At 36.6% G+C, this 12,103-nt stretch overlaps 1 protein-coding gene across 1 annotated transcript in view; it reads left to right on the top strand.

Moving 5' to 3' along the window:
* The window catches only part of LOC131404297 (monocarboxylate transporter 1), a 38,347-nt gene that overhangs the window by 16,302 nt on the left and 9,942 nt on the right, over window positions 1-12,103 (top strand). The window contains exon 2 of the mRNA XM_058538803.1: window positions 7,741-8,001. Coding sequence (XP_058394786.1) covers window positions 7,785-8,001 — 217 coding nt within the window. The 5' untranslated portion in view covers window positions 7,741-7,784. The remainder of the gene's footprint in view (window positions 1-7,740; window positions 8,002-12,103) is intronic.

The following is a 12,103-nucleotide window of genomic DNA, read 5'->3' as shown; positions in this document are numbered from 1 at the left end:
TGGCAAAATTGTGTTGAATCCGTGTCTAGTTTTTCGAAGTGTTCTTTTTTTTTCCCAAAATTTGGATACTCTTATTTCTCATATTTTCTTTTTGTTTCCTTCTGAATCTTTTTAAAGCTTCTTGAAGTTTTAAATCTAATTTTGACACTATGGAATAAGGTATTATTAACTTGATGAGGCAAGTCTTGGTGACTAAAAATTGTAACTGCCTTAACTAACTGGGAAAAATCATAGCTGGCAGCTAAGCTCAAAGTTTAATCACGTCCAGCACGTATTAGCTGTTCGAGTCAGAGCTTGATGTGTTAAATAGCTGTACCGTCTGTGCGTGGATGTCTCTCTGTAAACATTCTTAGGCGAATTAATCTTTTTAGTGGTTATTTGATTGAAAAATTTCGAGTGCTTTTCTCTTTTTTCATACTTAGATGAAGGAAAAACTCATAAAGTTAATGCCTGGAGCAGTTCTATTTAACACAATTTTAGAATCTAGACTGTTTCCTTTAGCAGAACTGAGCTGTTAAATAGCTTTTTATTCTATTCATTCCAGTAGAAATTTCAGGAAGCTTCAACTTGTAAATATTTTTATCCTACCTGAATCATAGGTGAGTAAAATGCCCTAGGACAAAGAACTTTAATCTTTAAACTGGGTTATATTTTTAAGAGAATTATTCTCCAGATTCTCAGATTCAGACGTACCCTTAACTAAAAATCATCTCTCCTGAGAATAGATGCCTGAGGTCTTGTGCTTCTCCTTTTCCAATTTGCTTTATGCAAAAGCCCTTACCCTCACTACAAAGGCAAGGTATATCTCTCATTTATCGCAATTCTTAGCGTGGTTCACTGCCCCAGGCTATAAAAATCTCTGGGGCCCCCAAGGAAGGGAAAGTTCCAGAATGCATAGGAGTTAGGTCAGAAATATTGGAGGAGGCATAACCTTGTTCTATCTGGACAAAAAACTTCTGCCTTCTCTGTTTTCTAAGTTAAAATTAGATTTACAAAGTCATATAGTTATCACAGGGATGAGTATCAACATATTTATTTCAATTAAAATGAGATGACTTTTACAAATCTGTTTTGCTTGATTGGTTTAAAATGGGCTGGCCAGTTAGATTTTTATATAATAAGTATTTTTCATAAATTGGACAAAATCTTTAGTGCCAAAGTTTTGATAAATATATTTAAAGCACATAGAATACAACATATAAAATGCCAGAAATTGTATTCTTTGCAACTATTATGCTTAATAACAAATTTTAGATGTCAAATTAAAATACAAGGAGGGGTACATATTTTTTCTGTCTACACAAAAACCTGCGTATAGAAGTTGATAGCAGCTTTATTCATAATGGCCAAAACTTAGAAGCAACCAAGATGTCCTTCAGTAGGTGAATGGATAAATAAACTGTGGTACATCTAGACAATGAAATATTATATAGTGCTAAAAAGAAATGAGCTATCAAGCCATGAAAAGACATGGAAGAAACTTAGATGCATATTACTAAGTGAAATGCATATTACTAAGTGAAAGAAGCCAATCTGAAAATGCTACAGTATTGTATGATTCCACCTATATGATTCTGGAAAGGGCAAATCTCTGGAGACAGTCAAAAGATCAGTTAATGCCAGAGGTTGAAGAGGAGAGAGGAATGAATAGTGGAAGCACAAAGGATTTTTAGGGCCGTGAAACTACTTATCATGATACTATGTTAGATACATGTCATTATAAATTTGTCTAAACCCACAGAATGTACACCAAAAGTGAACCATAAAGTAAACAGTGGATTCTGGATGTGTCATATAATGATGTGTATGCTAAGAGTAAACTTACTAAGGACTATGTTCCAAGGAAAAGAATATTATTTTAGGATGTGACGCTGTTTTCATGCAGAGAACAAGCTAGGGATCCTCAGATGGGCCAAGTGCCTGAAATCAGGACAAGCTAGCAATTCTGGCTGTGCAAACCGTATTCTTTGGCAAGGGAGAATTATGCTTCACGAGATTAGGACCTATCTGCAACTCTGGTGAGGTTGGGGATAACCTGGCAATGTCTTCTCTTACTGACTAAAACTGTTCCACAGAGAAAATGGAGAATATGTTTTCTATTCCCCTGGGGACTTCAGCTTTTTGTCAGCCATGTTTGTCTGCTCCATCCATGAACAAGAATAGGTCGAGAATTATATTTTAATATGGCACAATTTCTCCCATCCTGATGAGATAATCAAGGGGAATTCCTTATAGGAACAAATTTATAATTTCTGTGATGGCCTCCAGTCCATATTTGATCCCATCAGTCTTGGCTCGAGCATCCTCTTGGGAAGTTCCAATACCATGAGGATGTGGGTGAAATGCCCTTGCCTAGCATTCTTGAACCATTTCTCCCAGGTAGTTCTAAAGGAGCACTACGGAGTATGGCCCACAGATCAGTGCTGGTCTGCTGTGCATTGCCTGTCCATGATAAGTACGAACATTGAGTAAGCATTTAGAAACTTTTATAGCAATTTCTTTTCTTTTTTCTCTATACCCAGTATGTCTCTATAAAATAGTATCAATATATACTCTTTATAAAGACATTGGTATAGGTATATGTATGTATATACCTATGTGTGTCTATAAACAATATGCTATTTTGCATGATTTAAAATTTTATATAAATGGTGTCATACCGCGTGTGTCTATGGTGGATTTTAGAAATGGTGTTCAACATCCATTACATCCTCTTCTATATGTACTTATATTCTTCTCTGTGTACTTATATTGCAGAGGCTTTAAAGCTAAAGACTACAGTTCCTAGGTTCCCTGGCAACTGTATTTCTGGATTTGATTTAAATTCTGCCTGTCAAATGCATTCGTGTAACATTTGTAAGGCAATTAGAACAGAGGTCTCAATGTCTAGTCACTGACTGAGATTTTGAGAAGCAGGACACTTTGATGGTGCTGTCATAGGAGGCACATGTGGTTCTGGAGCTAACCACAGAAGTTAACAGCCTCTGATTGTGGTGACTTCCTGAGTTTGATGATTACCTGATTTGGTCAGCTTCTTCTTTTGCTGGCTTCCTAATTGTGGCAATAAGAGATATGATTATGGAGATAGTGGCTTTCTGGTTATAGAAGGAGGAGCAGCTCTCTTGGTGGCCTGATTAGTGCTTTGGAAAGCTTTTTGGGTCCAGGCGAACAAATGTGGGAGTCTTGGGATCCTAAAGGGCTGTGCTGTAGAACTAAGAGTGAATTGGAGGTAAACCAGTCCTCAAATGAACTGCAACCTAATTTCAAGTCATCTGGATGGGCAAAATAGATCCTTAAAATATTCTTTTTGTGTGTGTGTGTGAGGAAGATCAGCCCTGAGCTGACATCCATGCCAATCCTCCTCTTTTTTTGTCGAGGAAGATTGGCTTTGAGCTAACATCCGGGCCCATCTTCCTCTACTTTCTGTGGGACACCGCCACAGCATGGCTTGACAAGCGGTGCATCGGTGCACGCCTGGGATCCGAACCCAGGCCGCCAGCAGCGGAGCGCACTCACTTAACCACTACGCCAAGGAGCTGGCCCCCTTAAAATATTCTTAAAGAGAATTCGGGTTTGTATAGCCCTAGGTAAATGAAAATCATGACTGGAGAAAGATAATATCCTAGGCCCAAAGTCTTAGTACAGAGAGACAAAAGGATGGGAAAACACAGAAGAGAAAGAGAATAGATACCATGGGAAGGTCCCGCTTACAGCTAGTTGGGGTCTCAGAGGAGTAGAAAGAGGGAATGGGGAAGAAGCAATATTTGAAGACATAATGACTGAGAGGTTTTTAAAATTGGCGTGAATTCTGTTTTGTCAGCATGATTATCTGTTAGTTGTGTAATCTCCATTTTCTCACTAGTTTTTTAAAAATATTTTTCTCTTTATCTTGGGTTTCCTCAAACTGTAGGTTCATACTATTCATCAAATCTGTAATATTCTTAGCCAGTAACCCTTGAAAATTGCCTCTTTCCCACTCTTCTCTTCTTCCAAAGTCCCATTAGATGTACGCTGGATCCTCCCATTCTAAACTACGTGTTTCTAAACCTTTCTCTCATAGCTTCAGAATAAAGGTCTCCCCTGAATTCTGACTGTTTTCTTCAAACCTATCCTCCAGGTTCACTGTCTCTCTTACCAGCTATGTTCAGTCTGCTAGTTAACCAATTATTAATTTCATTGAGTATACTTTTCACATTTCTAAAAGTTCTGTTTCAAATCAACTAGTGTTTTTGTAGTATTTTGTGGGGTTTTTTTTTTTAGTGTTTTTAATGCCTTATTTCATGCTTTTAACCATTTTAAATATCCATATATCCAATGTCTGTAGTTCTTGAGTGTCTAATCCAGCTGTGTTGGGTTGGTTTTACTTCACCCATGGTTAATTGATTCTTGATGTGTTTTGAAATTTTAGTTTGTCAGCTTGTGTTTGGCAGGGTTTTGTGAGAAATGTTTGCTAGCAAAATCAAACATAATATATCTGGAAGAACAACAGAGGTTTCCCACAGACATTAGTATAAGCTCACACAGGCCTGTAGTTGTGAATTCTCAGGAGAGAGTCTTCTGTCCTCTTCCTTTTCCTCTTCTTCCCTTTAACTACTCTGATAGCCAAGACAGAGAAATTTGCCTGCCATCTCCTTTTGCTTCTCTGTTGTCTCCCTTGTGCCACTGAACAGATTTTATCTCCCTTGTCACTATCCTTGGACTTTTTTTTTTTTTGATGAGCTTTATTTAGGTCTGATTTACATACAATAAAATTTGCCAATTTTAAATGTATAATTCAATGAGAACTACTGCCACAATTATAATAACAGATCATTTCCATGACCCAAAAAAGTTCTCTCATGGCCTTTTGCAGTCAACCTCCTCTCTCCGATGCCTGATCTGTTTTCTATTACTAGAATTTTGCCTTTTCTACATCCTAAGGTAAATGTAACCATACAGAATATAGTCTTATGTCTAGGCATTTTTCACTTAATGCTTTTGCGATTCATCCATGTTCTTGCATGCATCAGTAGTTTGTTCCTTTTTATTGCTGAGTAGTATTCCATTATATGGCTATACCAGATTTGTTTATCCATTTACTTGTTGGACATCTGGGTTGTTTTCAGTTTTGGGCTATTATGAATAAAGCTACTAGAGGATTCTCATATAAGTCTTCGTGAAGATGTATGTTTTCATTTCTCTTGGATAGTACCTAGGAGTGTAATGGCTGGGTCATATGTTAAATGTAGGTTTAACTTTATAAGGAATTGCCAAAATGTTTTCCAACCTGGCTGTACCATATTGCTTTACCACCAGCAATGTGCGGGTTCCATTGGCTTCATATCCTCATCAACTGTTAGTATTACCAGCTTTAATTTTTGTCATTCTAGTAGATAAGTATTAGTATCTCGTTATGATTTCAATTTGCTTTTCACAAATGACTAACAATTTTTCATGTACTTTGTCATCCATGTATCTTCTTTGGTAAAGTATCTGTTGAAATCTTTTGCCCATTTTTTAATTGAATTCTTTGTCTTTTTTGCTATTGAGCCATAAAAGTTCTTTTTATGTTTTGGACATGTCTTTTGTTGGATATATATTTTGTATATATTTTTTCCCAATCTGTAGCTTGAAATCCAGTTTATAAACTTTTTGATAAAAGTGCTGTTATGTGCCTTCAGAAATCTTTGCCTTATTTATTTATTCATTCATTCATTTATTTAGTGAGGAAGATCAGCCCTGAGCTAACATCTGATGCCAATCCTCCTCTTTTTGCTGAGGAATATTGGCCCTGGGCTGGCATCTGTGCCCATTTTCCTCTACTTCATATGGGACGCCACCACAGCATGGCTTGACAAGTGGTGCGTTGGGGCGCACCTGGAATCTGAACCCGCGAACCCTGGGCCACTGAAGTGGAGTGCACACACTTAACTGTCTACCACTGGGCCAGCCCTAATCTTTGCCTAATTAGTTGAATTTCTTAGTAATGTTTCGTAGTTTTCAGAGTACAGATCTTACACATCATTTGTCAGATTTACCCCATTCAGTTTTTTAAATGGTACTTTTTAAAATTTCAAATTTTGGTCGTGTATTGCTGGTTTATAGAAAGATAGTTGATTCCTGTTTGTTAATCTTGTATCTTGAGACATAGTTAAATTCATTTTAGTTCTAGTAACTTATTTGTATATTCCTTGGCATTGCCTACATAGACGATTATGTCATCTGTGAATAAAGACAATTTTACTTCTTCCTTTCTCGTCTTTATTTCTTTTTTCTTTTTCTTGCCTGCATGCACTGACTAGAACCTCTAGTACAATGTTGAGTAGAAATGATGAAACCTATATCCTCGCTCTCAGGAAAACTTCCGCTAGGGGCTACTTTCTTCCTACCCCTACAATGTCATTGTCCTAAATTGTGTTTGAAGTGTTTAGATGGGTTGGAAGAAACAGTATTTAGGAGTTAACTACTATACTATGAAGCTAGATTTGTGTTTTAGACTAAGGAATGTTGTAGCCAACAGTGAGCTTGTCATCTCTGACCTGTTTTTATTACTGTAATATAGTCTGAGTGGAGATAATTTGAAATGGACATGCTAACAAACTATTGCAGGATGAGTTGTAATATAGGGTGGAAGTTGGCTTTAAATAAATTAAAGGAGACCTTCCTGAGAAGACAGGTAGGACTACCACCAAACCCTCATCCCATCTTCTCCTTATTCATAATCTAATAGGGAGTTTCATTTTCTAACTTCTGTTCATCAGTACTAGGTGGCTTCAAGAAAAGGGATAGTCTTTGATTTGAAACTACCATCTTTTAACATCATAGTTCAATTTGTGAGTTTAACTCTATTGACTAGCTGTTGTTTAGGAGTTTTTCTTGTCCTATAGTGGAAAAAATACCTTGATCAAAGCCATAAGATAGATAAAAGGAAACTTTTCTGAGAAACTTTTCCAGCCCATTAAATGAAATTCTTGTGTGTTCAGCATGATCTTCTATCTTGCAAATTGCTACATATCTAGTGAGTCAGGTACACGTTTCCTAATACTTTTTTCAGCTTATAAATAAGAGAAAGGGGCCGGCCCCGTGGCTTAGTGGTTAAGTGCGCGTGCTGTGCTGCTGGCGGCCCGGGTTCGGATCCCGGGCGCGCACCGACGCAGCACTTCTCCGGCCATGCTGAGGCCGCGTCCCACATACAGCAACTAGAAGGATGTGCAGCTATGACATACAACTATCTACTGGGGCTTTGGGGGAAAAAATAAATAAATTGTTTAAAAAATAAATAAATAAATAAGAGAAAGTATAAAGAAAGTAAGGATTGAAGAATATGTTTTGGGAAAAGGGAAAAACTTATAAAACCTATATTAAAACCTGAAACTTTTGTAGGGTATGTGTTATGTGAATTTTGCAAGCAGATAAGTCAAACGAGGCATTTACTTATTCATGGTAATTTGAGGAATTATATTAACTACTAAAACTAGTAGGCTTATTTGAAATGCAAAGGCTATATTTATTGAAAAGGATTTAGTTCGATTATGGTTTCCTAAATGGTGAAGAGCTATTTTCCTTTTACCTACTAAAAACTATGGGCAATACAATGGCTCTAAAACTTGTTCTGATAATGTCCTTAGAAGATAATGTCTATTGGACAAGTAACATTGAAAAACAATTCAGTTACTTGAGAGCTAGGTGTAAAGGGTAGAAGTGCTTTGTTGTTGGGAGTGCTTTATTGTTGACAGACTGTTTTAATTTTATATCTTTCAGATATTTGGATTTGAACTGCATTTTGGAATTCATCTACACTTAAAATGCCACCAGTAGTTGGAGGTCCAGTTGGATACACTCCCCCAGATGGAGGCTGGGGGTGGGCAGTGGTAGTTGGAGCTTTCATTTCCATTGGTTTCTCTTATGCATTTCCCAAATCTATTACTGTATTCTTCAAAGAAATTGAAGGTATATTCAATGCCACCACCAGTGAAGTGTCATGGATATCCTCCATCATGTTGGCTGTTATGTATGGTGGAGGTAAGTACCCACTAAGACCTGCTATTTTAATTTTCATTAAGCAGCCAAAGGATCTGTATTAAGTAACTTTTTTTTTATGTCTTATGAGTTTCGAAATGTTATTTCTTGAAGCTTTATGTTTAGAGTCACGTTTTTCATTCCCATTAACAATGGCAACTGAATAACATAGTTCATAGTCTCAGGTGAAATCTTTTCATGGTGTTAGAGTTAAAGAACTGAGTAAAATCTCCCCCTTGTTCCTTTTGATGTTATTAGTCCTAAAAGCATTTCGGCTACACCTTAAACTTAAGTTTTATCATTTTTTCCCTTCTGTTTTCTTTGAAATGTTGTGAAGGAGATGAGGAGAGTAAGTTGCTTACTTAACATCATTTAAAGTATTGGGCTGGCCCCGTGGCCTAGGGGTTAAGTTTGGCGCACTCCACTTCGGCAGCCTGGGTTCGGTTCCCCAGGTGCGGACCTACACCACTTGTCAGCAGCCATGCTGTGGCGGCGACCCACATGCACAATAGAGGAAGACTGGCACAGATGTGAGCTTAGGGAGAATCTTCCTCAAGCAAAAAAGAGGAGGATTGGCAACAGATGTTAGCTCAGGCCAAATCTTCCTCAGCAAAAAAAAAATAATAATAAAAAAATAAAATACTATTGGTTTCACCTTGAACATCAAATCACAATTTAACATGTCAAAGTCAAAGCCTACCATAGTACTTAAAATATGTAGTTGCTTAGCAGAGATTCTAAAGCCAAGTGTATTTATTTACTGGGATTGACAACGTCTCACGTTGCTTATTTAGCCAAGCTTTTACTTCTCTCATTCTTATTTTTGGGTGGCAGTTTAGGACCTGAGATTATTTTCACATGTGGCTTTTTAACAGCCAGTAAAAAGACTCTATATTTTGACTGTAAAACCTTATAGCCTTAGGCTTCTAACCTGGTGGCAGATTCAACCAATATTCATTAAGCCCTGTGCACATATTTCACATGAGGCTAGGTGTCGTGAGTGATAGAGAACACTGATCCTAATCCTTGTCTTTGAGAAGTTTATAATCCTGTTGAGACAATAACATAAACTCATGAAACAGGAATAAGTAGTTGAAGTTGTAATTTAATTAAGTACATAATTTTATTTGCACAGAAGAAAACAGGTAACCTGGTTGCCTTAGAGAGAGATAAATTGGGTGACTGGCAACAGGAGTGGGAATACTTATTTTTCTCCACTGTATATCTTTTTGTGTCTTTTAAATTTTGAACGTATGCCTGTTTTGTCTATTAAATTAAGTACTTTTTAAAAGAACACAAGTACTAAATTTTAGTACTTATTTTTTTTAATAAGTTCAGAGAAATCAAAAGGGTCTTTGGACATTATCTAGCTTCTGAGAACCAATAATTTTGGAGGCTTTGACTTCTATCTACTAGGATTTCTAGTCAGGTTTTGACTATGATGGCTAGAAAAAAATTGGTATAAAAATTATCCAGGGGTACTCCAGATGCTCAGTGTATCTTTAAGCTGACTACAAACCAGAGGGTTCACATGTTGCAATTCTGAGCTGCCGAAGAGCTTGAGAGCCACTTGTATTTTGCACCAAAAGTAAGTGATGTCAGTTGTGCTAATGGCACATGACACTTTCTTTTGGGAAAACAGTTCCTTCTTTGTCCTCGCCCAGAGATAACTAGCACATTTCTCTGAATTTGTGTTATAATAGACCTATAAACTGTACCCCTCCCTATTTTTAATGATAGCTAATTGGGGCCATCCTTCCTGAAATAATTCTGTAAGACAAATTGTCTATCATGAGCTTTGCGGCAGAATTTTCACTAAATGGGTTATTTTGTTTTGATTGGCTCCTAAGTGTATGTCCCCTAAGAATTATCATCACTTTTACAACTGCCATAATCCTTTAACTTGTGCATTTGAGCTATACCCTCAACACTAATGTTTTGAGCTATGAGTGGTTTAGTTTTCTTTTTTTTAGTGCTTTGCTTCAGAGATACATACTGATGCTTGTTAGAGTGTGAGTAATACTGCAAACTTTACAGCATTAACTTCTACTTCACAAAGTCAACATTGTGGCAATATTTTGATCTTTGTCATTCTGACCCTACAAAATCTGTTTCATGACTAATTTATATGGAAATATTTTATGAATAGTCTTTCAGTATTTAATTCTCTCGTCTTATACAAGCTGTAATTCAGATTACTTCCAAACCAGCTGTGGCCTAATATTTTCATGAAGTGGCTTATAAGGTCAATGAAAATTTCTTTATACATGTCCTTGGTTAAGCCTAAAGTCTCTCATGGCATTCAGTTCTTGACCCAGCCCTTTAGAGAGATTTGATTCTCTGAGACACTAAGCTTTAATTCCCTCTTGCATGTTTATTATATGTAAGTATTCGTCATATATACCATAATTTGATTTTGGATCCCTGAAACCAGAGCCTGTCCTTTTAATCTTAGGACACCGTACTGCAACTCTGAATAGTAGTACTAGAATATAAGTAACTGGGGAATTTTCCATAGTGTTTCTGGAAATAGAATATGTCAACATATGATCAGTAGTATATTCTGAAAATGTCAATTCTGTATATGTTTTTAACAATAGACTTACTTTTTGGGAACTAAGTATAGAATAAACAGAATAGGGTCAGAATTTACTGTGCTAATAGAAGAGAAATATGATTTGTATGTCTTCTGCTTTATAATTTAGTTCCAAAAATACAGAGTCCATGTAATGGGGAGAAAACGGGCTGGGTTTGAAACTTGGTTCTTACTAGCTTTGTGACTTCGCAAGTTCAAACATCAGTTCTTTTCCTTGTGTCCCCTTCCCTACTGATGCATTGCAGTGACCCTTTCTTATTTTTAGTCATCTACCTTAACCAGGCAGACAAGTTATGGTGTCATGTAAACAAAGTTGTCGTTTCCACAAGTCCGTATCCATGAAGTAGAGACATAAGTGTTATAAATAAATGAAATTCAGTGGCTGTCATTCAATTTGTAATCAGCAAATATTTAGTGTACTTAAGAGTTGTGTACTTACAGAATGTACTTAAGTTGTACTTACAGCTTTTACAATACTTTGGATAAGGCTTTCCTATAATTAAGACTTAAAAATTTAGAAAAAGAGAATTACAGATTATACCTATATGTAGCAAGTAAGAAGAGGCCATTTGATTTTTGTATTCGAAAACTGATACATGAAATGCATAAAATCTTCTTCCTGATCCTTATAATGCTTCACTTTTTATTTGGTTTCTTCTCTTACATTCAAGAAAAACTGACTATTTTGTACACATCTATTTAGCTGAGGAAATTTAATCTGGTTTTCTTAGATAACACTCTATTTCCTATCCTCTTGAGTTAGACCCAAGGATATTTGACTGTTATATGACTTAATCTTCTCCTACAAACATTTTTTCACAGTAAAAGACAGTAATATAGGCATGGAACCAGGTTAACTCTAAAAGACATATTCAATTCAATACCTGAGACAGCTGGATGTAAATGGGACCGGTTTTTTTGTTTTATTTTAAGTTTAGATGTCCTAATTGCAAAACTACTTAAACTTGGAAAAAATAATTATGTATTTTTGTATTTGTTCTTTTCTTCTTCTTCTTCTTCTTTTTTGTTTTGTGTGTGAGGAAGATCAGCCCTGAGCTAACATCTGATGCCAATCCTCCTCTTTTTGCTGAGGAAGATTGGCTCTGGGCTAACATCCATGCCCATCTTCCTCTACTTTATATGGGATGCCGCCACAGCATGGCTTGACAAGCAGTGCGTCGGTGCGTGCCCAGGATCCAAACCTGCAAACCCCAGGCAGCCGAAGCAGAGCGCAGGCATTAACCGCTGTGCCACCAGGCCAGCCCCTTCTTTTTTAAAAACGTGAAACAAACCACATTTATGATAATGTGTGAATAATGCTCTAAAATCATCTCATCATGTCAGTGTACCTGTTCAAAAATTAAAACAGAGCAAACTTAGTAGATATATGTTGATCATATCCTGGCTACATCAAGAAGCCTATTAACATCCATTACCAAGGTGTTTTCAGCCTGTTCTGCCTTATAAGAGAAAGATTAAGGACAAACTAAAGTCTTATGTTTTAGTAAA

This window comes from Diceros bicornis, chromosome 4 (genome assembly GCF_020826845.1).
Source record: "Diceros bicornis minor isolate mBicDic1 chromosome 4, mDicBic1.mat.cur, whole genome shotgun sequence".
Classification (NCBI taxonomy): domain Eukaryota; kingdom Metazoa; phylum Chordata; class Mammalia; order Perissodactyla; family Rhinocerotidae; genus Diceros; species Diceros bicornis.
The sequence above is the reverse complement of the archived record's forward strand: the minus strand, read 5'-3'. Positions and strand labels throughout refer to the sequence as shown.